General features: G+C 43.3%; 2 protein-coding genes across 8 annotated transcripts in view; one reads left to right on the top strand and one right to left on the bottom strand.

Moving 5' to 3' along the window:
• Nucleotides 1-5,492, top strand: part of efcc1 (EF-hand and coiled-coil domain containing 1) — a 59,811-nt gene extending 54,319 nt beyond the window's left edge. Inside the window, exon 7 of the mRNA XM_067998685.1 lies at nt 3,450-5,492. Within this exon, the coding sequence (XP_067854786.1) occupies nt 3,450-3,583 (134 nt within the window). The 3' untranslated portion in view covers nt 3,584-5,492. The remainder of the gene's footprint in view (nt 1-3,449) is intronic.
• cfap92 (cilia and flagella associated protein 92 (putative)) overlaps nt 1-26,640 on the bottom strand; it is a 248,665-nt gene that overhangs the window by 203,347 nt on the left and 18,678 nt on the right. Inside the window, exon 3 of one of the 7 annotated variants that reach the window (XM_067998681.1) lies at nt 13,226-13,309. The exons of the other annotated variants lie outside the window; for them this stretch is intronic. The gene's annotated coding sequence lies outside the window, so the exon portion shown is untranslated. The remainder of the gene's footprint in view (nt 1-13,225; nt 13,310-26,640) is intronic. 7 annotated transcript variants of the gene reach the window in all.

Raw genomic sequence — 26,640 nt, 5'->3', positions numbered from 1 at the left:
GATCTTGTTTATAATCTAGACTAACATGCCTGAGCAGTACGGAAGGAATGCTAAATTACTGGAGGGGGCCATATTTCGAATGAGATGTTAAACCAAGATCCTATCTGACCTGATGGTTCAGCTGGGCTTTAAAGATCCCACAGCATTCTTTAAAGATGAACAAGGAATTTCTCCAATGTTCTGGTCAAAAAACAAATTACAAAAACAAGATTACAACAAGAACAATTTGCATTTATGTAGCACCTTTAATGTAGAAAAATATCCCACGTGCTTCACAGAATCAAAAATTGAATGCCGTGCCAAAGAAGGACATAGAAGGATATGTTGATAGGGTGAGTTGAAGAGGGATAGGAGGAGGCTCATGTGGAGCATTAACACCGGCATTGATCAGTCAGGTCAAATGGCCTGTTTCTGTGCTGTACATTCTATGTAATTAAGAGAGATAATAAAAAGCTTGGTGAAAGAAATTAGTTTTGAGGAGGGTCTTAAAAGAGTAGAGGGAGGTGAAGAAGGGGAGGAGATGGGGAGGATATTCCAGAGCATGGAGATTAAGCAGCTAATGGTATGGCCACCAATGATGGGGCAAAGAGAGGGGGGATGCACAAGAGGTCAGAGTCAGAGTTTTGGGGGTGCTGTAGGACTGAAGGAGGTTACAGAGATAAAGAGGATCGCCATGAATATGAGTAGAGAGGGGCCTTAGGAAGCACAGGTGGGCAGTGAATTCTGAGGAGAGGGAGCAAGGGGAGCAGACATGGAGATTGAAATCACCGATGATTAATTGGTCATTCAAATTATTGGTTATTTATAGGATCTTACTGTACACAAAATGGCTGCTGCAGTTACCTACATAATTGCTCACTACACCTCAAAGTAATTCATGTAATTGGATTCAAAATTCATATAGAAGAGCATAAAACAACTCCAGAACTTTGAGATTTAATCCTAGTTTTGAGTAAAATTGGCTCTCGGGCTTCTTCCCCAGTGAGGGATTTTTTTTTGGTTTTGGTTATGCCATCATAGCTGACAGCATCTTTCTCCACCACTTAAACACATCACCTTAGCACTTTGATTGTGTCTATGAAGATGTGTACAGGAATGACCTTCTCACCCTCCTCATCCAAAGAAAATAGAACTAGTGTTGAGCAAACCTAAGAACATAAGAATATAAGAAATAGGAGCAGGAGTAGGCCAATCGGCCCTTCGAGCCATTTAATAAGATCATGGCTGATCTGATCCTAACCTCAAATCTAAATTCATGTCCAATTTCCTGCCCGCTCCCCGTAACCCCTAATTCCCTTTACTTCTAGGAAACTGTCTATTTCTGCTTTGAATTTATTCAATGATGTAGCTTCCACAGCTTCCTGGGGCAGCAAATTCCACAGACCTACTACCCTCTGAGTGAAGAAGTTTCCCCTCATCTCAGTTTTGAAGGAGCAGCCCCTTATTCTAAGATTATGCCCCCTAGTTCTAGTTTCACCCATCCTTGGGAACGTCCTCACCGCATCCACCCGATCAAGCCCCTTCACAATCTTATATGTTTCAATCAGATCGCCTCTCATTCTTCTGAACTCCAATGAGTAGAGTCCCAATCTACTCAACCTCTCCTCATGTGTCCACCCCCTCATCCCCGGGATTAACCGAGTGAACCTTCTTTGTACTGCCTCGAGAGCAAGTATGTCTTTTCTTAAGTATGGAGACCAAAACTGTATGCAGTATTCCAGGTGCGGTCTCACCAATACCTTATATAACTGCAGCAATACCTCCCTGTTTTTATATTCTATCCCCCTAGCAATAAACGCCAACATTCCGTTGGCCTTCTTGATCACCTACTGCACCTGCATACTAACTTTTTGATTTTCTTGCACTAGGACCCCCAGATCCCTTTGTACTGCAGTACTTTCCAGTCTCTTGCCATCAAGATAATAACTTGCTCTCTGGTTTTTCCTGCCAAAGTGCATAACCTCACATTTTCCAATATTGTATTGCATCTGCCAAATCTCCGCCCACTCACCCAGCCTGTCTATATCCCCCTGCAGGTTTTTTATGTCCTCCTCACTCTCTACTTTCCCTCCCATCTTTGTATCATCTGCAAACTTTGATATGTTACACTCGGTCCCCTCCTCCAAATCGTTAATATAGATTGTAAAGAGTTGGGGACCCTGCACCGACCCCTGCGGAACACCACTGGCTACTGGTTGCCAGTCCGAGAATGAACCATTTATCCCAACTCTCTGCTTCCTGTTAGATAACCAATCCTCCACCCATGCCAGAATATTACCCCCAATCCAGTGATTCTTTATCTTGAGCAATAATCTTTCATGTGGCACCTTGTCGAATGCCTTCTGGAAGTCTAAATATACTACGTCCAACGATTCCCCTTTATCCACCCTGTACGTTATGTCCTCAAAGAACTCAAGCAAATTTGTCAGACATGACTTCCCCTTCGTAAAGCCATGCTGACTTTGTCCTATTAAATTATGTTTATCCAAATGTTCCGCTACTGTCTCCTTAATAATAGACTCCAAAATTTTACCCACCACAGATGTTAGGCTAACTGGTCTATAATTTCCAGCCTTCTGCCTACTACCCTTTTTAAATAAGGGTGTTACATTAGCAGTTTTCCAATCTGCCAGGACCTTTGCCGAGTCCAGAGAATTTTGGAAAATTATTACCAAAGCATCCACAATCCCTACTGCCACTTCCCTCAAGACCCTAGGATGTAAGCCATCAGGTCCAGGGGATTTATCCGCCTTGAGTCCCATTAATTTACTGAGTACCAATTCCTTAGTGATTTTAATCGTATTTAGCTCCTCCCTCCCTCGAGCCCCCTGTTTGTCCAGTGTTGGGATATTCTTAGTGTCCTCTACCGTAAAGACTGAAACAAAATATTTGTTCAGCATTTTTGCCATCTCCATGTTTCCCACCATTAATTTCCCGGTCTCATCCTCTAAGGGACCTACGTTTGCCTTAGCCACACTTTTTCTTTTTATGTAACGATAGAAACTCTTGCTATCTGTTTTTATATTTTTTGCTAATTTATTTTCATAATCTATCTTCCCTTTCTTAATCAATCATTTAGTTACATTTTGCTGTCTTTTGAAGACTTCCCAATCTTCTATCCTCCCACTAAGTTTGGCTACCATATATGTCCTTGTTTTTAGTCGGATACTATCCTTAATTTCTTTACTTAGCCACGGATGGCTGTCATTTCTTTTACACCCTTTTTTCCTCAGTGGAATATATTTTTTTTGAAAGTTGTAAAATAACTCCTTAAATGAACACCACTGCTCAAGTACCGTCTTACCCTTTAATCTATTTTCCCAGTCCACTTTAATCAATTCCGCCCTCATACCATCATAGTCTCCTTTATTCAAGCTCAGTAGAAGAGGTAACAAAAAGGAAAAACTGTTTTAACAAAAAAGATTTTAATAATTCGTTCTCTCTTACAGGAAAGGCTCACATCCTGGAAGTATTGAATGCCTTGTATCACGAACTTGCTGCCTGTGAGCTTCTATCTGGCAAGCCTTTGGAAAAGGCTCAGAGTCACCAGTCCCTGGTGAATCCACTACTTATTTCGTGTTGAGGACCTGCAGACTGGTTTTGCCTATTTGTTCGTCAAGCACTTCAAAAATTTCCTGTATATCTACAACTCCTGTATTCTGAGGGAGTTTGTAAAAATGTCATATGCACCTTACTTAACACAATGTTAAACCTGTCAGCCAGAGCAATTTGCTTTAGTGGTCAGAGACTTTAACTATATAGTTCTAGTTCCTCATCGTTTAGTATTTGCTTCCTCAAATAGCAAAGATTGAGATTTATCCAGTAAATGGTGGTTAACAAATGCAGTTTGCTGAACAGAAATAGTTGTGTCCTTCAATAGTATTAAGTGAACAATAGAAGTATTAATGTTAGGAAGTCCTCAAAATGTGTGTAAGATTTAATAAGAAAACATACCACATGGGCTCAAACTGTATATTGTTTGAGAACAACAAATATGAAATGAAATATATATTTTATTCATGAATGGAGACGCAATCAAATTGGCCAGAATGACTAAAAATTGATAGATTTACCTCCTGCTCAGTACTACTAAGTATACTAAAATATTTCTAACGAAAGGCCATCGACCTGAAACATTAACTCTGTTTCTTTCTCCACAGATGCTGCCTGACTTATTGAGTATTTCCAGCATTTTCTGTTTTTATTGCAGATTTCCAGCATCCGCAGTATTTTGCTTTTGATACTAAAATATTTATTGGGTCAGGCCATGTGACATAAATAAGTGTAGAAGAAACATCGAAAGAACTATAGATAGCAGAGCAGTTCATACTTCATGAAATGAAATGCTGCAGCCATGATCCAGACACATTATGGCATGTATCAGTCAAAACTGACGGGAGGAATTTTTAAAAAAAATATCAGTGTAAATGCTGATACTACAATGGATATTATTACAGCATTGTATATATGTATTTATTCCTATGTTATATTATACAAGGAAACATATCTGATGAATTTAGAGGATGGCACAGCTCTAATATAGTAGTACTACAACTTATTCAGAGGTTCGTTAATAGTTCATTTGCAGTTTATAACTTGAATTAAGCAAACTCAGAACCATGGAGCCAATTTTGATTTCAGCATTGGCCTGGGAGCAAACAAAGGTTACATTAATTGGCATCACATCAATAAAACGTAATCTCTGGAGCTGAAGTCATTCAGCATGCTTGTACTGATGCTCCTGACACTTTTCCTGCTCCCTAGGAATTCATCAAAAAAATGAAGGGAGCTTTGTGACTGATGGTGTGAATAACCCAGCATCAAGGCACAGTCACAACTTCTCGTTCCAAACAGTGCAGTTAATGAGCAGGCTGCCCACACAGTATTATTTTGGCAACAAACAGTGACTGTGACTGGCTCCAGAGTGGCTGCACAGTTCCATCTAAAGCTAAAGCTTGTGGGTGCTTGGCTCCAGTTGTGGTTTAAATCCCCATACTAACCAGTGAATGCTTCATTAGACTGCTTAAGAAGATGTGCTCAGACATCCATAAACTGCACCATTTATATAGGAAATTAACTAACAATAATTTGGCTTCTCCTGAACATGGGCCAGTGTGTTTCACTGTATTCTTTCAGAAGTGTTGTGGAAGGCCGTATAATAAAAGATTGTACAAACAAAATGGAAGTGCTCTCTCTAAAACAGAAGGTTCCTGATTGAAAGCATAGACAAGGCCTGAGAATGTTGAAGTGGGTAGTCTGTATGTGCAAAGTGGCAGATGTTTTGTGTGCATTACCAACCAAACCTCAAGATACACTTCCAAAATGAAGTCTGTTACATATTTTTACATTGGAGAGGGCAGAGGCTAATACATTGCCAGATGTGTAATCTGCCTTGTACTTCAAGAGTGAGGCAAACGTATAATATTCATTATTTTGTATATGTGTGACTCACTTTTTACAAATAAAAGCAAAACTTTTTTTCTGTCATGTTAGATTATTGTTTATAGCGGTTATTGGCTACTATGGCAGGATAATGACAATATCTACCCTCCACAGAAAGCATAGAATTGATAGCAGCACACATGTTAGATATGTCAGTTCTCACTGATGTCACTGTCACAAGGGCAGAATAAATGGATTTATTTTGTATAGATTCAATTCAGGCAATTTCATGAAAGACACTACAGTCTGTCATTGTGACTGCATCCAATAAATTGACTGTCAAAATTCAGCATGCTGTCAATGGCATTACATAGAACAAAAATAAAAAAACATTAAAATAAATAGCAACTTTTCCAAACACGGGAGTAGTTACTATTCTTTTGTCTCTCATGTTTTGTGTTTTATCTTCATGTTTTTTGTTTTCTAACTCCCTCACCTATGCTTTCCTTCCTTTAAATGTTTTTTTTGACATCCACCCTGTATTTTTCTTTTCTTTGCACTCTGCAGGTAGAAAATTGCTACAGCTCATATAGTAGGGTAGAAATTGGACCTTGTGGCACCCATTTTTCAGGTGTAAAATGGGTGCAGTGAGGACCAATTTCGGAGACCAACATCCTGTGCCCCAAAGACACCTGAGACATCCGGCCCGATATTGGTTTGGGCCATTTTTCAGGTGTCTGGGGTGGCTGCCTAAAATAGGCATTAAGCTCCTTGCATATGCTAATGAAGGGCCTAATGCTGGTTTAGGGGATGGGAAAGTGAGCTGCCCTGAGGGCAGCAGTACAATTTTTTTTTAAGTATAATGTGGATCCAGGAGGAGCGCTCCTCCCAGCCCCACATCACTCCCGAGGGCTGCTGCAAGCCCACAATCAGCCCCCTTCCCGTTGTCCATCCCCTCGCTCCATGACTTACCTGAGGGCGACTGCCAGCAAGGCAAGTGGCTCAAAATTGGTAATGGGCGAGCTGTCTCTGAGGTGCAACAGGCACCAGCAGCTTCCAATAATAATGTTAACAAGTCCGAGGCCCAATTTCAGGCTGGCCTAGGGCCTCCTGGTTGGGACGCGGGCGTGCTCTGTGTGCATTGTCCATTTCAGGCCCGCAAATAGGCCAAAGGAATGTCCACCCCAGTGTTTCATCATGATATCCCTAGCATTTCGCTCCTAATTGACGCCCATTAATGTGAGTGTGGCTTGGATTTTGAAGTTTAAATTTCTTTCTTTCTTCTTATGTCAAGAACCACGGTGTCTGAATATTTTGGTTTCCATTTAGTGGGCTTCTGATGGTGTAGTGGCCATTTGCTGTGCCCACCACTGACAGAGTGGAGACATCAGGAAGTCTACCTGCCCAAGCAATACATTGGTTTCAATTTCAAAACAATTTATTTTGTTGCTTCCTGTGTTGTGAACACAGAAACTGAGTCCTTCCTTATAGGGGATGGGCAGTCAGCTGTGTGTAACAAGAAAAATGAAAAAATAGTGAAAAAATAAATGATTAACATGGAAGTAATACATCCTGCAATTAGCTCAAACCATGCTGCCATTTTGAAAATGAAAAATTATAAACTGTGGCCCCAAAATTCCTGGGTTGGGGGAGGACATAAGATGCAATTTGTGCCTTTGCGGAGGGAGGAGTTTGGGCTGGATGTGCTGGGTTTTCAATTCAACAATGTCCTAGCATAAATTCCAGCAAGTTTTAGGCTGCATCAAGGAAGTGCCCACCCTCTCAGTGGGAGCCATATTTAAATCATGGAGTTAGGACGAGATGACATCACCCATCCTAAATTCCATGATTTTCCATGCACCCTTGTGAATGAGTGCTATTATTTAAAAGGCGCAGTTTGCCAGGACCTTCTCGGAAGTATTTGTTTATAGGGAAACTGCTCAAGTGAGATTGCACAGAGACCTTCGGTCATATAACTATTGAAAAATTTTTCACTGTTGTACTCAGGAAATCTTCACCTAGATTGCACATTATCCTTGGAGAGCATTGTATTTAAAGATAATTAGAGAACTGGTATTTGAAGTCTGCAAAATGGCTTTCCAGTGGCAATCCCACATACGTAGGAGACTGTAGAGGATGCTCAACAATTACAAGCAACTCTAGATGTGCTGGGGGATTGGGCCAATGTTTGGAAAATGATGTTTAACTTAGAAAAGTGTACTGTTATGCATGTGGATAGTTCACATGCTTATCATACATACAGCCTACAGGGAAAAGAATTAAAGCCAGTGGTGAAAGACAGAGATCTGGGTGTTTTAATGCATCAGTCGCTTAAGGTTCATGACCAATGCCATGAAGCTATAGCTAAAGCAAACAGGGTTCTAGGATGTATTCACAGGACAATTCACTATAAAACAAAGCATAAAATTTTGTCCTTGTACAAAACCTTAGTTGGAATACTTGTCCAGTTTTGGTCTCCTCACATGGTGGGAAATATTGAGGTTTTGGAAAGGGTGCAGAGGATGCCACAAGATTAATACCCAGTTTAAAACACCTTAGTTACCCAGATAGGCTCAACAAACTGAGTATCTATACTTTCGAGAAGCGTAAACTTTGGGGTGATTTGATAGAGGTTTATGAAATAATGAAGGGGCTAGAATGTGTTTATGTCGACCAATTATTTCAACTGGCTAGGTTAGAGAGGACCAGGGGTCATGCTTACAAGTTATTTAAAGGCAGAACTAAGTTGGATGTTAGGGTTCTTCTTTTCCCAGAGCATAGTGGACCTGTGGAACAGGTTGCTGGGTCTTGCGGTAAACGCTGATTCACTGCATTCCTTCAAGAGAGAACTGGACCTGTTTCTGGCTGAGGCGGAGATCACCCTCGTACAAGAGGTAGGTATCCTGTGATGTAAATCAGGGCCAATGTGATCTCCCAGACTAGTTTTAATCACTTAAGGGGGTCAAAGAGGATTTTTCCATTTATTCCCCTAATTGGCTCTGGGTGGATGTGGAATGTATGTATTATGATGAATGAGGCATCACAACTGCATGGGAACAGGCTGGATGGGTCAGTGGGTCTTTTCTTGTCTGTCATTTTCAGAAGTACATTATATACATGTTGGAGGAAGAGGAGCAGAAGGAGGCTATATGGGAAGCCAAATCAATAAAGCAGTACCAGAAAAGAGCCAGACCATCCCAGCAATATGCATCCAGCAGGATGTATAGAAACATAGACATAGAAACATAGAAAATAGGAGCAGGAGTAGGCCATTCAGCCCTTCGAGCCTGCTCCGCCATTCAATATGATCATGGCTGATCCTTTATCTCAATACCATATTCCTGCTCTCTCCCCATACCTCTTGATGCCTTTTGTGTCTAGAAATCTATCTAGCTCCTTCTTAAATATATTCAGTGACTTGGCCTCCACAGCCTTCTGTGGTAAAGAATTCCACATGTTCACCACCCTCTGAGTGAAGATTGATCGAGGTGCACTTTCTGAGACCGTTCCCAAACTGTGTTTCAGTAGGCTGCACATCAGTCATAAAGCTTTGGTGGAGCTCCATTTGTAGCTGCAGCCAAACCTGCAGCCAAGGTTCACAGCATGGACAGTTGCGACTATGGCAGAGAAAATGACCACAGCTCTAAACTTTTGTGCTATAGGCTTATTCCAGAGAGCCACAAGGAACTTTTGCCATATCAGCCAATTTACTGTACTTTCTGTACACCAGTGCCCTCTTTGTCAGGCTGCTCAGTTCAAACAAAAATTTATGGCCCTTTACGTCTGAGCGGCCCATAAATTTTTTTTCAGAATTGACTAATTCCCCAGGGTTGTGGGGACTATTGATTTCACCCATGCGGCATTGCATGCCCCAAATGTAAACCCTCATTTTTATATGAACTGCAAAGGCTTCCATTCCCTACATATGCAGGTCATTGGCGACAATAGGCATTGTTTCTTGCATGTGCTGGGAGCTGCCATGATGCTTTTATACTTCACCTGTCCAGTGTCCCAGCTCTATTTCAGCAGCAGCTTCAAAGGGGCAGTGATGGTTGCTGGGTGACAAGGCCACTTCATAAGACCGCCAGTGCTGCAGAGGAGTGTTACAATGCTGGTAGATATCACAGAGGTTGCCAGAGAGGCTGATATTGACTGATGCTGCAAACCAGGCCCATGGATAACAGGAAACAGGTGGGGTGGATAGTGCTGCTCGACAGCACTCATCCGGACAGTTTCACAGATGCCTAGAGCAATGTTTGTTTAGAGGTCTCAGCCTATCAAACAGTAGCCTCCTCTCACTAACCACTCTATGGTCTAAGTAAAATCCTCGTCCCTCACAGCTAGCCATCACATCATAATACTGAGCCTCAAGATTAGTGCATTTCCTGTTCCCCATTGTCCTACAAGAGAATCAAACGCCAATCAGTCCAGTAATTTATTGCAATTGTTTACAAAAACATTACTTGGTTTTCTCACCATTCACACGTCTTGTGACCACACAAGCATTTCTCTGCCCTATTCTAACACTCCTGCGTGCCACCTGAGGACCTGGAGTCTGAGATGCAGATGACTGCTGCAAATATTATGCGTCTCTTGGGATGGAGGTGGCTCTTCTCACAGGACTCCTCCTCTTTACTGCTACCATGCCTCTTTAGTATACACATGAGTTTTCCACTAGTACTGGGAACAGGACTCTGGTTACCATTAGTTAGCAGGAGAACAGACCTCAAAGAATTAAAAACCCTCAAATCACTGAGAGAGCCCACCATCTATCCTCTAGTCCCTCTGAGGCACTGTCATGTATACTTCGCAATCTGATTGACATGGATCTCTCCAAATGGTTCTCCAAGATCTACAGTCCTTCATTCAGTGCCTTCACATTGAATTGACTGACTTGCCTTGACCTCTCATGAAGTGGGGGAAGGTTTGAAGATCTTCCTGCAGCTGCCTCTTTCTCCAGGATGTACTGCAATGAGGTGAAACCCTCTAAGATATTAGCGCACAGCAGGGCAGTGAATTCCACCACTATCCCGGCCATCTGCCACACATCTTTGGACAGGCTGCACAGAACCTCCGTACTTGTTTGATGCTCTGCTACCATCCTTCATTTCACAGCAGGATCCCAGAGATCATCATCTGTAGCTAGGGGCTGATCTTAAGCCTCTGTTCATATATCAAATTCCATTTCCACATCTATATCCTACATCTTCTTCATACTCTGTATCTCATTACATGTCAATTCCTCATCTACACTATCTGTACCTCCTCAAAATGAGTGTAAGGAAAGGGTAAATGATGGGGTGGGTGACTGGGTGCCAATTTTGTCAGAGGTCTTGCTCATTATCATGAAGCTAGCACTGAAGCTTTGAACAGCTAATAAACATCTTTGATTGAAAGGTGGTTTTAACATCGTTAAAGGGGAAGATTTGCTCCATTTGCTTTTTGCACAAAATTGTAAACATGTTCTTTATACACATGCTTGTGATTTTGCTGTGAATAATAAACAAATGAAATCAGAATTCCTATTTTGCTTTTTAAAATTGTCTCTTTATAAAATTGTCTTTAAAAAGTTAAAATAATATGTTTGACCTCCCTTACAAATCTGTGAAATTTGAGTGGAAGTATTTAAGATGACACCAAAACATACCAAGGTATATCAGATCATGTTAACCTTTAAAGATCACTGATCAGAATTTGTGCATTGCTTATCCTAAGTTCCTCAAAAAAAAGGTTTTAAAAGGAAACAAAACAAATTCAGCAACAATTTATCATTCCCCCACTGCATGTTCTTTGTGCCAGTGCAGTATCTATCACTATAGGGATTGAAGTGGAACCTTTCACATTTGTATGGCTCAGTGCACACCATAAGGAACATCTACCCAGTGAACCATTGGGAAGCAAATAAAGAACTCTTTATTACTATGTCAGTTATACAAAGTAATGTACCAAATAAAACAAAATGCAACTGTAGGAGCAAAGTGAATGTGGACATACTTCTTCAGAAAATATTAGTCAGTGTTGGCTGGGAGTTTTCTTAAAGTAATATCAAAATTAAGCAATGCATCATTCAATATTAACAAAACTCTGCATTTTGAGTGAATTTTTGCAATAAATTTTTCAACGTGTTTAGCTTACCAATGCCTCATTGTACCGTAATATTTTTGATCTTGGCATTGCTTGGTGTTATATACAGATTGGATACAAACAACTTCTATAAACCTCAGAGTGAAATGTGCCCTCCATCAGACATCATTGCCCTGATTTTTCAAGTCTTGCAGAATCAAGGCTACTCTCGCCTGTGGAGAAGTTGTGCCTGCACCAGAAGGGGGAAGGGTTGTCCACACATAAATCTGAATAAGCTCCCTGTACATCAAAAGCCCGCATGCTGTGTTTTTTGGAAAAATCAGACAAGCCAGCAGCCATTAATGGGCTCTTGTTTGCTGTTAACAGGGAGTTCATGAGCACAGTAGCAGGGTAGAGTATAAGCTATGTGTTGGAAATGTGTACAATGATGGCTGAAAGGCAGGCGCCAGCATTTAGCCCTGCTACATTGAGGTCCTGCTGCAGGGGGTGAAGTGAAGAAGGATGGTCCTATTTGGAGCTGAAGGTGATCCACATCTTAAAGAGAGACCCAGGCTGTCTGGGTGGATGTTGCAAGTCAATATAGTTTCGCGGGGCTATTTCTCCGGGGAGCAAATGAGTAAGAATTTTTCTGTAACAAGAAAAGGCCGAAGTAAATGTACCCATCTTAGTAGATCTGCATTGTGTTCCTTTATAGAATGCAAAGCTCCAATGGCAATGTTTCTGCCGTGGACCCTCAAGACGATAGCTTGCCGAACCAATTTACACCTTGTGCAACATTCTTTCATACAACAGAATGGAAAGGCATAATAGCAAAGGGACATAGTAAAACCTTGCACAAAGCAGTTCAAAGTTCAGTTCATAAAGAGTACTGCCACCAGAAACACCATGCTAGCCCTAGACCAAGAGGTCTGTGTGGGGTGTCAGGTAGCTACTATCATCTTCCTAAATATATTCTATTTACAGGCAAAGGTAGCACACAACCAAAGAAAAATGACCAGGACAGACAAGGAACCAGCTCACACAACAAGAAGAGATTGCCGCTGTCCTTTTCAGCCAAAAGTTTGTGGAAAGGATTGGAGAAGTTGAGGTTAGAGGCATGGTACCATCATCTAGCAAGCATCCTCCATTTATTAGTCTCCTTCACACACTTTCTTGTCTGGACATCATTTCACTCCACCCAACCTTCACAAAGGATTGAGAAAGTGCAAGAGAGTGGGCAGGGACTGGCAATCACTACATCATTGGACATGGCTCCAGCTATTGCAGGGACATCGCATGACCCTGCATTTAGAGGTTAAAGTCCGCAAACATACCAACAGCATGCTGCAGCACCCGTCGACAGCCTGCTACCATTGTTGCTCCTCATAAAGGGAAGCACGTCAACATAATCTTAGCTTGAGGAGTAGGATGAGCATGTGTTATAGAAATATTAAGGAGAAGGGAAGGCCTAGAAATTGGTCGTGCCCAAAGTAGGGCACAATCTGGCTGTAGCACATCTGCATGTGCCTAAAGATGTTGGTGGCAGGACCACAGCAAATTTGGCCACCTGCCTCGTTTGCATGTTACCAGCGAGCTGCGGGCAACAGTCGCGGCTCTGGAGGCAGCTCGCCGTTCACGCAGGCGAAGGGCCGAAGGTAAGTCCAGGAATGGGGGGTGGGGGGGAGGCAATCGGGAGGGGGGCGAGCGCAGGCTGGCAACAGCCAGGAGGAGCATTCGTGCTTCTCCTGGTTCTACATTCATGTAAGTAAAAAATTCTTACCTTTTTGGGTGGCATACTCCAGCGGTCCCTTTAAAGGAGTAGGCTTTGTCACCCATAAGCTAACAGTTGACATGATTTTCTTCCCTGTAGAGACGAGGAAGGGCAGAATTTCAAAGGAGCTCGCATAGCAACATGGGTGCCATCGATTTCACCCTGGACCCTGAACCCCGTTAAACTATCTCTCTGGTGCCTTGATGTGATGCCAAATGTGATGAATTCCCCAGTTCTCCTGTAATGTACTCACCCAAGAACATAAGAACATAAGAAATTGGAGCAGGAGTAGGCCAATCGGCCCCTCGAGCCTGCTCCGCCATTCAATAAGATCATGGCTGATCTGATCCCAACCACAAATCTAAAGAACACAAGAAGTCGGAGCAGGACCCGGCCACATAGCCCCTGGGCCCTCTCCGCCACCCACAGGGCATTGACCGATCCGAACTCAGCTTCATGTCCAATTTCCTGCCCGCTCCCCATAACCCCTAATTCCCTTTACTATAAAGGGAATTACCTGATGAATGTATGCTCCTATTGCAGCCTAGCTGATATTATTTAGATCCCCTGTGGCTCCCTGAAATGAGCCAGTGCCATAAAAGTTAAGTACAGTGGTCAGCATCATAGCCACAGAAAGAGCAGTGTGGTCAGATGAGCTTGCCTGAGGTCCTCATACAATAAATTGTAGAGCTGCCCTATTGCCTCTTTGGTAAAGTGCCACTAACAAATCCCCACTAAGGTCCTCATATGACCTGTGATGCTGGTATATTCTATGAGGAAGGGGTTAATACCTGGTGAGGTTCATCCTCCTTAAATGCTGCTTGACTCTGCTTTGCTCCAAATTGTGCTGTTGCCCCTCTCTGCCATGATAATGGCATACACGGGTATTTCCATAGGGAATGGCACACTTTATCCTGAGAAGCCCTCATTTAGGGTGGGAGTTGGGGGCTGAAAATTTGCCGTTTGTCCGACCCTATCAGAAGCACTGAGAAGCAAGTCCAGGTCTGTTAGGCAGAATGGCAACAAATTGCTGCAGAAATTATGAGTGAAACTCTCCACAGTCTTCAAGCTCACAAACTTCTCACCTGATCCTGGCATTAGCTACATCTTCCCATTCTCAGTCTAAGTTACCCCGTGTGCTTTGCGAGTGTAAAAGCAGCAAACGCAGAGCTGCAGCGACACTGGCCCTCATTATCATATATTTAAATTAGTTCATTCAAGATTCAGCAGGTGGATTGTGGGAATAGCCAAAATTGCAAGGGAATTCAGGGGTTGGGGGAGGAGGCGGATGGTTTCTGCCCCATTTTGCTGCCAACTAAAGTTACTTGCCCCAATTCTGTGCTGAAATTAAACTGAAAACAACAAAGAAATTCTCCCCCATAAGATGCTTACAACACATCCATGATTATTGTAGAACATATAAGAAATAAACTGGGATCCAAACCTCAACTGCTTAGCAGAAACCTACTTTACAAACAATCAATAATTAAACAATTAAACCAACAAATGTTCTGCAGGGATCTCTTTCAAAAGCCCACAGAATCTGGAAGACATTGCAAACTTCTATTCTGCTTGCCTTTTTTTGTGTTGATTTCTGATATATTTATTGCAACCATCACATTCAATTGAATACACAGCCAGCCCTTGATCGAGAACAGCTGCTTGTGTGGGATGTTGGTGCTGTCCAAGAGGTTTCCCATAAATTTGACAGTGACAATTTGGCCTTGATGATCAGCAAATGCTGTGGATTAGCACTTGAACAATGGTTGTGATCTCCAGAGCATTGCCATAAAACAGAGACAGTATGGGACTAGCGACGGGTTCCCGTGGACCACATACCACTCAAAACATTACAGAATAAGCTGTGAATGCAAAAATAAATACTGGCACTGGCAAACAAAGTAAAATCCCAAAATATCTTCAATTTTATATTTCTGTCCAATGTTGCTTTTTCCCAACTTACTCTCTTTGCCTTCAACTTCAAATCTGCTTTTCCATCTCTGAGGTCATTCATTCTTTCACTTGTTATTTATTGTACTCCACACATTTCCTCCTTTTATTCCAAACCTGTCTCTCTGCTTGATTACTTCCATATTATCCCATTTACTGACCTGCTTTCTTGCTCTGCTCTCTATTTCTTTCTACAGTTGGAAACTAAAATGGCAGAGTTTGAATATTAGAGGGGTCAGTTTGATGGGCCAAATGACCTTTTCTCAACCTTGATCTTTTTTATGTTCTTTCCCTGAGCCTAAATCCTCTTTGTATCTTTTCATTCACAATGATCATATTACATTCACCTGTCACCTGCCACTGCAAATAGCACTAATCAGAAAAAATAAAATTTTTGTAAAATATTTTTAACAAATAAGCCTCACAAGAAAATAAGCCATTGCATAAATAGCATACCATGTAGCTCCATCAATGACTCAGCTGCATCAGGCAATGAGTAGCTGTGCCATGCACCAAGTGTAGCCTAGGTTTTATCTTCAGTCTGTGCTGAGCTAGTTGACCTTAACCCAGGTGACAGTAGTGGCACTACATTTGACCTCAGTGCCCCTCGGTTAAGGAGGGGAAACTGAGCCAGTGTTCCTCCTCTGATCGCTATCCAGCGATCCCTCCAGGAAGTCCACATGAATGCTAACACATAAAGTACAGTCACTTAGGCAAGTTGCTGGAGAGCGACTGGTGCCTGTAGAAAAGGACCAGGCAGTAAAAATCACGGGTTGATCAAAGGAAGAAATGAGTGGAGGAAAAAAACTGGCAGAAATAGAAAGGAAAAGAAAAAAATTTGTGCACCACAACGGAACAGTTGTGATGTGACATTTGTTCAACCAGTGAACTTTACTAGATGTCATTCTCTCATCACTTTCTCTGTTCTGCTGATGTAAATATCATCACACCAGATATGACATCTACTCTCTATTTATCTAACCTCTATCCAGAGTAGTAACTTGATTCTTTGGGCTTCAGTGTCAACACTAAAATACATTTGTTTAAAATTATAAAATTACAAATATTGCTTTCATTCAATATATACTATTTATTAAGGGATCTATGGTTTATGCATTTCCTTAATTTATTTTATAACATTTAATATTTTTACAAAATATATATATATATATATATATATATGTTTTAAAAGTGCTGAAGAGCATTTGGTACCTGAAGGGTTAATCCATCAATGATAAACTCTCTGGTATACAGAAAGGAGCGAAGCAGAACCCTTATAGGAACCTCATTCACATCCCACTTACTGCATCCATGGCAACACAGTAACTGATGCCTGCTATCTCATGGGATCCTACTTCAATATATTCTAAACTGCAATAACAAGTGTTCATTCTGCCTCAAATCGAAATCTCATTCCAGGAAAAAGAGATTTAGTACAGAAAGTATTAATATTGCATATTTAGACTTTAAAATCAAATATAAACTAGTCTGTGAATATGAGTAAGTTAATGAGCCAAACAAGGGATTTCTTTGAATTTTCAGCACTTGCCTCACTTTTAAACGTCATCAATTACAATACCAGTATTAATATTTTTGTAACTGAATTGTGAGGCACTGCTTTTACCATTTACAATTGATGCAAAGTCAAGAACTTTCAAAAAGCAGCAGCTCATTGTGGCTCTCTGTTGAAACTGGAATGTGCAATGCTCAGCTTTAACAGACATTTCCTAACTGATGTCCAAACAATGCAACAATTTCCATAGTTTCCTGGCAGAGGATAGCAAAATGTTAACAAACTCCATCATCTATCTGTCAGTTTGAAACTGCATTTGTTTCTCTTTTTACCTTCTTAGAGGCTGCCAATTTTAACAAAAACAGTCACATCACAAAATCCATTGCTCTAGTCCTTTTATTGACCTGTTTTTAAATTATTAAAAAATTAGAGGTATTATTGATATATTATCAAAAAGCCTATATGAGCCACACTCTTCATTTCCATAGACACTTTTCATATGAACATTTATAATGGGAAAACCATATGTAAATATGTTACAATAGGATAACTGTATGCAAACAGTTGACTGTTACAGTTTGTTGATGGACCAATCAAACCATTCAAATTACTTATTGAAAAAGATTAAGCTGCCATTTCTTTCTCAGTAACTGAAATTTTTAATGTTTAATAGAAGATTTTTTATAAAATTAGAAAGTGAAAAAATACATATTTCAGAATAACATTATTAAATTTACCAATTGAATTGGCTTTTGTGTGTTTAATACCTACATTAAAGCTTTTACTTCAAGACCTCAGGGCATCTCAAAAAGCCTTTGCTTCAACTGGATATTTCTCTCTCACAACAGTTGGAGAAGTGGGTTCAGCTGCATCTGTGCATTCTGAGCATGTGCATACAATGAGGATTTGAGCACGTCATTGCTTTTTCCAAACAACTTTGAAAGAAACTGGACATTGAATTCTCAGAGCTTTATTCAGGTTAAGTGATTCAACCAATGTTGTTTCCAATTTCAAAACTGCTCAGACAGACAACGTCTGTGATTAGCAGCACCTGTGATCGTGGTTTCTTTGTTGGTAATTCAAAAACCAAACCAAGATATTGGTTATGGAATGAATTTCTAGTTTCACTTCTTTATTTTGGTTGTATAATCAGTTAAAAATCTGTCTCTTCTGAACTATTTTTGAGGCCAAATGAAATGATTTTATATAAAATTTGCAGGGCTATGGGGAAAGAATGGAAGAGTGGGACTGATTGGATAGCTCTTGCGAAGAGCTGGCACGGGCATGATGGGCCGAATGGCTTTCATCTGTGCTGTAAGATTCTATGATTCTAAAAACTTGTAAACAGTGTAAAAGATAAGATTTTAAGCACCTTATGAGGTGATTTTTTTTGTTTGTTTATGAAAATTAATGTTTATTAAAATCTGTATGGCCTAGAAATTGGATTGCACAGTGCCCCTTTTTCAGACAAAAAAAGGGTGCTGAAGGATCCAATATGGCACGCTCATGCCACACCGAGTATACAGTGCACACCATATTGTTTATTGCACCCCTTGTCACCCAGGGTGCCCACCTGAAACTGGCAATAAGCTCATTGCCTATGCAAACTGGGGGACTAATGCCTATTTCAGACACATTTGTGAAATTGGTTGCCAACTGACCACAGTATACGGTCAGTTTTTTCAGGCAAATAGCAGCCAAACCAGCGGTCTTTAAAGAGACGGCTGGAAGCTGTTAGTAAAAAGGTGAGTAAAATATTTTTACTTGAATGTGGAGCCCTGGAGGAGCAGGGGATTTGGAGCACTAGGGGCAAAGTGTCCCCAGATCCACTCTCTCCAGTGCTCCCAGACCTGAAAGTACTGTTAGATTCTGACTACATCCCAGTAATTCAGATCCCTGGCCTCCTTCCCAGTGCTCCGAAATCCCAGGACTGTCCCCAATGTCAATGACGCTGATATTAGAGTGGAGGTGGGATGGCAGCGGGGGGGTGATTGGGTGCATGGGTAACCCGCCCAATAAAAAATTTCCATTTTGCATGCGATCGCGAGTCAATTGGAGCCACTTAATGTGGCTTCCAGGTTTGCCGTCCGAAAGCTGCGCAGCGGGCGGACTGCGCACCCGCATCACAGGCTGTCAGGTGGAGGAGCTCTATATAAAGGGGCAGTCCTCCAATGGCTTCTCCTGGAGCAAACACCGACACACAACAATGGAGCAGCACAGGGGCAAGGCTGCTGCAAGATTCAATGATGCCTCGCTCCAGGTGCTACTGGATGGGGTGAGGAGGAGGAGGGATGTTTTTTACCCGGTGGACGGGAGGAAGTGGCCTCCCTCTGCCACCAAGAAGGCCTGGCTCGAGGTGGCAGAGGAGGTCACCAGCAGCAGCAACATATCCCGTACTGGATCCAGTACAGAAAGCGCTTCAATGACCTAACTAGGTCAGCCAAAGTGAGTACACTTACTCATTCCCCTACATTCCATCTTCCACATCACCGCCTCCACCTCCCAATTCATTCTGCACTGCCAACACTACTCTATCGCATCATTCCTCAGACCCACTTAAGGCTCATCCTCAACTTACCTGCAATTCCTCAACACTTCCTTACCTCCCCATTACTCACCCCACCACTACCACTCAACCCAATCCTCATACAATGTCATGGCTCTGTCTCATACTCACCCTCTGATGCATCTCTTTCATGGTCAGCCACACACATCTGTGACGATGCTTAATATTGTATTTTCTCCCCTTATAGGAGAAGAGGGCCTAGAATGCATGGGAGAGGGGTGAGGACCAGAGGGGGGCAGCAACAAATCGTCATCCTCACAGACGCGGAGGCGCTGGAGCTGAGCCGCACCCCCTGGTGCCTGTCTGTTGGGGACGTCGAGACTGGCACCCAACAAACGTCTGGTGACATAACTTTAACATTCAGCACACACAATATGAATTGATGTTAACAAGCCTCGCCATCTTCAGCACCTTGGTATGCTCATTGCAACATGACACATCTGTGACGATGCTTAATATTGTCTTCTGTTCTCTTACAGGGCCTTCAGCAACCGCTGTGATGGCAGAGGGCGATTCCTCAGAGGACCTGTCGGTCTTTGAGGGTGCACCGTCACATCTTAGCGAGCCATCCACCAGCGCAGACACTCACAACTCAGTGAGTCCTAGTCCTCAGTTAGTTGGGTTGGCACCTGGTGAGTTGCCACACACATGAGCACGAGCAGACACTGGTGGCAGGGGCAGCTGCAGAGAGTCCGCCTCGGTGGGAGCACTCCTCTCCAGGCTCTGTTCAGCTGGACGCAGATGCTGAACCCTGGGGGCCATCATTTAAAGGAAGAATGATCGAGGGACAGCAGCACATTTGCGAGGTGCTGGAACAGGTGCCTCGCACACTCTCCACAATAGCGCAGAGGGTGGAGGAGTCCAACACCTGCATGAGTAAAATGGTGGCACAGGAACGGGAGGGAATCTCTGAGATAGTGTCACAGGGACGTGAGCAACTCTCTGAAATACTGTCACGGGTAAGTGGGGGAAAGTCTGCGAAGGAGAGAAGGCTAGCCTCCATTGAGCTTCAAGCATGGCTCACAAATGAGTCTGTTCAGGCCCTGACAATGACCGTTCGGACTCACAGTGAACAACATTCTGCCGCCTTAAACAGACAGGTAGATACACTAGCACAGGCCTTACAAGGCTTCATACATGTCCTCCAAACTGTTGTCCAGCAGAGTGGTGGGAGTGATGTGGGCCTGGCCCAGGGGAGGGATGATGGCGAAAGGGGACATGGCAGTGGGGACATCACTCAAAGCGCTCCCACGTCTCACCCGTTGCACCCCTTTCAACCAGTACCTGCAATGTTGCGTCCTCTCCAGGTGGCCGAGTCTGCCTCTGCACAGGTGGAGCAGTCTTTGGAGAGGCCCTCATGGGCACCAAAACCCAGAGGACGTAGGCCCAAAGCATCTAAACGGTCAGGGCATGAACAAGAGCAACCTGACACTACCTCTGCTGCAGCCACAGGGGATGCACCACGTAGAAGTAGTTGGAAGAGAAAGGCTAAGGTTTTGTAAGCACGAAGGGAATGCACAAGGGTGTTTGACGGTTGGTCATGTTATTTATTTATATGAGCTTTTTGTTAAACTCACATTAAATATTATGATTGTCACCACTACTGCCACGTCTTGGCCATTCTCGACTGGCTTCTGTAATAGGGCCCTTTCATGAGGTTCACCATAAACGGCGACACTTGATGCCGCCCATTGGGTCACTTTACAGTAGGTGCATGTGGAGTTGCAGGACTGTTTTGTGCAGGGAGGAATGGGGGGGGGGGGTGCTGGTATGGGCACTGCTCCATCCAGGTGGTCTGAGGACTGGACTCTTCATGCTTTCTGATGTTAGGAGAACCGTTCATATATCAGTGACTCCCTGGCCTCACGAGCAGTCAGGTGAGCCGCTGCTCTGCTCCTGCTCCTCCTCCTCCTCTGCCTCCTCCTCCTCAATGTGGGTGGCAGATGTGGATGGGGCCTCCTCAAGCAGCACCCCTCTCTGTTGTGCCATGTTGGCACAACACACTACTATAATGCTTCCCACTCTGTCTGGTGTGTATTGAAGCGCTCCCCCAGAGTGATCAAAGCACCTAAATTGCATCTTGAGCAGCCCTATAGCATGCTCAATTGTAGACCTGGTGGCAATGTGGCAGTCGTTATATCGACACTGTTGCTCAGTGATGGGGTTCCTCAGAGGTGTCATGAGCCATGTGTGCAAGGGGGTATCCCTTGTCCCCGAGATGCCTGCCGTTAAGGCTGTTTGGTGTGTGGAAGAGGGGCGGGATGTTGGATTCCCTCAGGATGAAGGAATCGTGGCAGCTGCCAGGGTATCTGACGCACATGTGAAGGAATCGTTTGCGGTGGTCACAAATGAGCTGAGTGTTGATGGAGTGATAGCCCTTCCTGTTGATGAACTGTCCTGGCTCGTGTGGAGGTGCTTGTATTGCTATATGGGTGCAATCGATTGCACCCCGCACCCGTGGGAAGGCAGCCACAGAGCGGAATCCCACTGCCCTCTCCGTATGGCTGAGGTCGTCCAAGGGGAAGTTGACGTTCTGCGAGGCCCTGCGGAACAAGCCGTCGGTGACCTGTCTTATGCAGTTGTGTGCAGACGACTGAGAGACCCCGGTGATGTCCCCGGTGACAGCCTGGAATGATCCGGAGATGAAGAAGTTGAGGGCAGTGGTGACTTTGACAGCGACAGGTAAGGAGATGCTGCTAGGCCCAGCCGGGAGCAGCTCGACATGAAGGAGGCTGCAGATGTCTGCAACTACCTGGCGACTGACTCTGAGCCTCCGTATGCACTGCTCCTCAGAGAGGTCCAGGAAGCTGAGCCTCGGTCTGTAGATCCTGTGGAGAGGTTGTGCCTCTTGCAATGTCGCCCTCCGTGCTCTTGAGCAGGTGCCTGTGGCGCAGCACTGTGTTGTGGAGCTCCATGTGACGGAGGTGGACGCCGTGCCTGGCGAGGCTGGTGATGTTGCTCGTCCTCGGATGTAGCGGTGAATGCAGCCACGGCGCCCCCTATCCTGACGGTGTGAGGGGGTCCGCAAAGTAGTTAAATATGTTTGAACAGAAGAATTTTTAGTGGAAATTAAGAATTTTCAGTGAAAACATAAAGATCTTGCAGCCAAAACTTTGTCTGAAAGAACTGAGTGCCCTGCTGCAATAAGTGACCTTTTCTCCCCATCTGTCAAATAAGCATTTGAATGTCTCACTGGCTGCTGGCTGAAACACGTCTGTCGCAACAGGGAGTGTTTCCCTCAGCATGGGAAACAGGCTGAGGATGCTTCAAAATTGCACCCCTGCCTCAAAGTGGAGAAAATTAAGTAGTTCAACTACTTAAACTATCTCAACAACTGTGTAAAGAATCATCCCGCTGGCTTTAATTGCCGGTGGGACTTCCGCATTCGAGAGGCGCACGCACACCCAGACACGCCAGTGGGGAACCCGGAAGCATGCGGTTTGGAGCCGGGTTCCGAACCCGAACGGGATTTCCCCAATTTTCAGAGCCCCCGCTCCCAATGAACCCACAATTTTCCAGGAAAATTGAGCCCATATGTCAATATCCCTGCTAATTATTTGGCTTAACACCCTAGGCATAAAATGTCTGGCTCATCACGACCAACACCATTGGAGTCTGTTAGTATTCATGGAAAAATATTTCGCTAACATTTGTGTTTACAAGCACATGACCTAAGCAGTGACCTAAATCATGTCAAAATGCTTCACCATGTCACCTGTGCTTGCAATAACAAAAATAATACACAGTCTTGCTGAGTAGTTTTCCTCCCCACACTGAAAAGGATTTACCCAATACTCTTCTTCATTAAATCAGAGTCCCATTAAAAGTGCTTTTTGTTTCTTATATCAAAACAAGTTTGATTTTGCTCAATAGTTTAGTTTATGTTTATGCCTATGAATCAGATTACTGGCTAGTATAAGGTGCAATTTTTATGTTTGCTTCAGAGACCAAAATCTTTCATTTATCGGCTATAACATTAAACAGCTTTTACTTTGCAGAGAATATTACAGTGCAGTGACGAATCCACAGTGACCCCTAAGGGTCACAATGCAACATTACACTTTCCTGTATCATATTATGCAGCGCCTCTCTTTCTCCATGTACAAAAGCAGATTTGAAGTAAATTTCAAAAATTTACCTTGTAGGTAGCAGGTAGTCCCATGGTTTGGCTATACTGAGTGCAGCTGGCGCTGGTGATGGCTGCCTCAGGGTAAACCGATTTTGAAGTGGGGCCCTCAAACAGGGATTAGGCCCCTTATTTGCATATGCAAAGGACCTAACGTTTGTTTCAGGCTTGGGCCCTGGACGCCTATTTCTTTTCCTGTACCAATATGGCAGGCGGGGCACTTCCAGCCAGAAATGTGTGCATGCAAGTTGCCTGCAATACTGGGGGCCTCGAAGGCCGTTTAGCGTCTGAAAAATGGGTGCCGTTCGGCCAAATTTATAGGCCATAGATTTTGTCATTTCTATTCCATTCTTCCAATCAAATTTAAATATTTCTCACTGCTTAATTCAAGCTAATGTTGAGACTAACTAAACCCAGCTAACCTATTATGATTGGAGATCTATATTTATATCCCTCTAAACATGAGAACATAAGAAATAGGAGCAGGAGTAGGCCATATGGCTCCTTGAGCCTGTTCCGCCATTCAATAAGATCATGGCTGGTCTTCTACCTCAACTCCACTTCCCCGCCCTATCCCCACATTCCTTGATTCCCTTAGTGTCCAAAAATCTAGCGATCTCAGTCTTGAATTTATTCAACGACTGAACATCCACAGCCCTCTGGGGTAGAGAATTCCAAAGATTCACAACCTCTGAGTGAAGAAATTCTTCCTCATCTCGGTCCTAAATGGCCGACTCCTTATCTTGAGACGATGACCCCTAGTTCTAGACTCTCCAGCTAGGGGAAACAGCCTCTCAGCATCTAACCTGTCAAGCCCTCTTAGAATTTTATACGTTTCAATGAGATCACATCTCATTCTTCTAAACTCTGGAGAATATAGGCCCATTCTATTCAATCTCTTCTCAAAGGACATCCCTCTCATCCCAGGAATCAATCTAGTGAACCTTCGTTGCACCCCCTCTAAGGAAAGTCTAGGTAAGGAGACCAAAACTGTATACAGTACTCCAGGTGTGGTCTCACCAGAACCCAATATAATTGCAGCAAGACCTCCTTACTCTTATACTCCAACTCCCTTGCAATAAAGGCTAACTCTACTAGCTTCAGAGTCAGAAATGAATTAAACTCTTTTTTTTCAACTAGTCTGCAGTTTGGACTTTTACTGCACTAAATAGCAGTATAACCCATAGGGCTGATTTTAACTTGGTTTGCCAGGTGGGAATGGAGAAATAGAAGACCTAATATCGGAATACTGCTCTTACTGCCACAGTTCCACTCCTAATCCCACCTGCTGCCATTTTGCTCAGGGGCATTTTCATGGGAAGCCCAGGCTCCTGCCTTAAACAGGCGGGAGTCTCATTGAATTATGCGATTCGGGGTCCTATGACCTACATAGGACCCTAATTGCATTTGTACAGGGCAGTGAGCGACCTAACCAGTGGTCTTAAAGGGATGGCTGGAGGCCACTCACAAAATGGTCCAAGAAAGGTCTAATTTTTTTTTTGGTGGGGCTAGGAGGAGTAGGAGTGCTCACAAAATAAAAATGCCGACCGCTGCTGGCCCGTCCGAGGCCTCCTTGGGGATTGCCACTCCCCCTGCCTTATCCCAGGCTCCAACAGTCGGCCAGCTCAGCGTGGGAGATAGTCAATTTCCCACTTTCCCAAAACCAGCGAGCTGCAGTGAGGCAACTGGTGATTGCAGCTAGCCAGCGGGATACAAATGAGATCTGGGACTCCCGCCGGCAAGAATGGGCACGTTCCACCCGCCATCCTGCCATTCTCCACTGGTAGTTAAAATCAGTCCGCATACGTGGTCAGAGGTTCATGAAATGTCCAATGTAATTCTGAGTTTAATAGTCTATGATTGTGTCACCTTGCTTTATGCTCCTAAACTAACTTAACTGTAAGGTTATGATCCTCTTTCTTTAGTTCTGATTAATATTTTAAGGCTCAGTATGTATCATTTTACATATATAAAGAATATCATTTTTCATTCATCTGCTCAATTATTAAGTCTACCTAAATTCTCGTGATACAATTTGCCTTCCCTTTCAATATTTTATAATCTTTAGATTTAGATAAATTGTTCATTATTCCCTCAGTAGTGCCATTTATGAAGATTGAGAGGGGCACTGATTCCAGGTCATTGATCTGCAATACATTACCCATACATAACTATTTACTTACTATTTCTCAATTTGTACCCAATCAGTAACTTTCCTTCCCTAATTCCATGAGCTGTCTTATCTCACTAGTTGTAGGAGTTGATAATATAGTCCTGGCACAATGGGGTCAGGACTGTGCTCCTCAGGCCATGTGTATACCTGTGCGCTCCACAGAACGAACTGACCTTATGCTAGAATGTGAGGCCAACTCATTTATATTTTAATGAGGGACCCTTGGCACATAGTGCAATACACATTAGGAGTACAGAAGGGGGCCAAGGGGGCGTGATATCATGAGTAGCAACTCTTCAAGGTCTTTAAAGCTTTTCTTCCACTGAAAAGATGGAGAAATGGCTGCAAGGAGACAACCAGAACAAACAGTTCCATTTAAAGAAGGAGCTTTAGATGAGTTGCTGCAGGAGGTGCTTCAACGAGGATATCTGTTTTGGAGCAGTGGGGCGATCTCCAATGAAGGTCAGTGACAGAGCTTCATGGATGGAAATGGCGGAATGGATGAATATGGGAATGATTATGCATTCCTGGCTATACAACGTCATGATCACTGGCTGCACTTCAATCACCCTTCCTGCTCAAGTGGTGCTGGTCTCGCTCTATAATGTAAGATCAGCTTATTTATATAAATTTATGGTGTTCCCAGCACATGAAACACTGGGAGTACCTGAGGGCAGGACTCTTAATGTCAGGCACCAGCAGCCAGTAAAGGGCTGCTAGATGTGCATCAAGTGCCACCAACTTTCCAGGGGGGAGGATACATGGTTGGGGGGGGAGTCAATTAATGAGTTGCAGAAGGAAGCATTTGGTGAAGAATCGAGCCTGAATGAGATGCAAGTGCAGGTGCAAATGCAGAACCCACTAAAATGTAGGGCTCTTTCATGTTTCTGGGTGTTTTTCAAAGGAAAATAGATAAATTGAGTGGTCTGGGCAAACAAGGCATTTTTGACCTCCAGGATGCAATTGTGCACTGTGATTTGGAAAATTTATCAGATATCTCCTGCTGTTGACCCAGTGGTGTAAAAGATCAAAGCAGTTATTACCTTGACAGTCAAGGTAGAGCCATTCTTTCTGGGAATTGCTTTTTTAAGTCTGG

The sequence above is a fragment of the Heptranchias perlo genome, chromosome 17, assembly GCF_035084215.1.
Source record: "Heptranchias perlo isolate sHepPer1 chromosome 17, sHepPer1.hap1, whole genome shotgun sequence".
Taxonomy (NCBI): domain Eukaryota; kingdom Metazoa; phylum Chordata; class Chondrichthyes; order Hexanchiformes; family Hexanchidae; genus Heptranchias; species Heptranchias perlo.
Note: the sequence above shows the minus strand (reverse complement) of the source record. Positions and strands in the feature narration are given on the sequence as shown.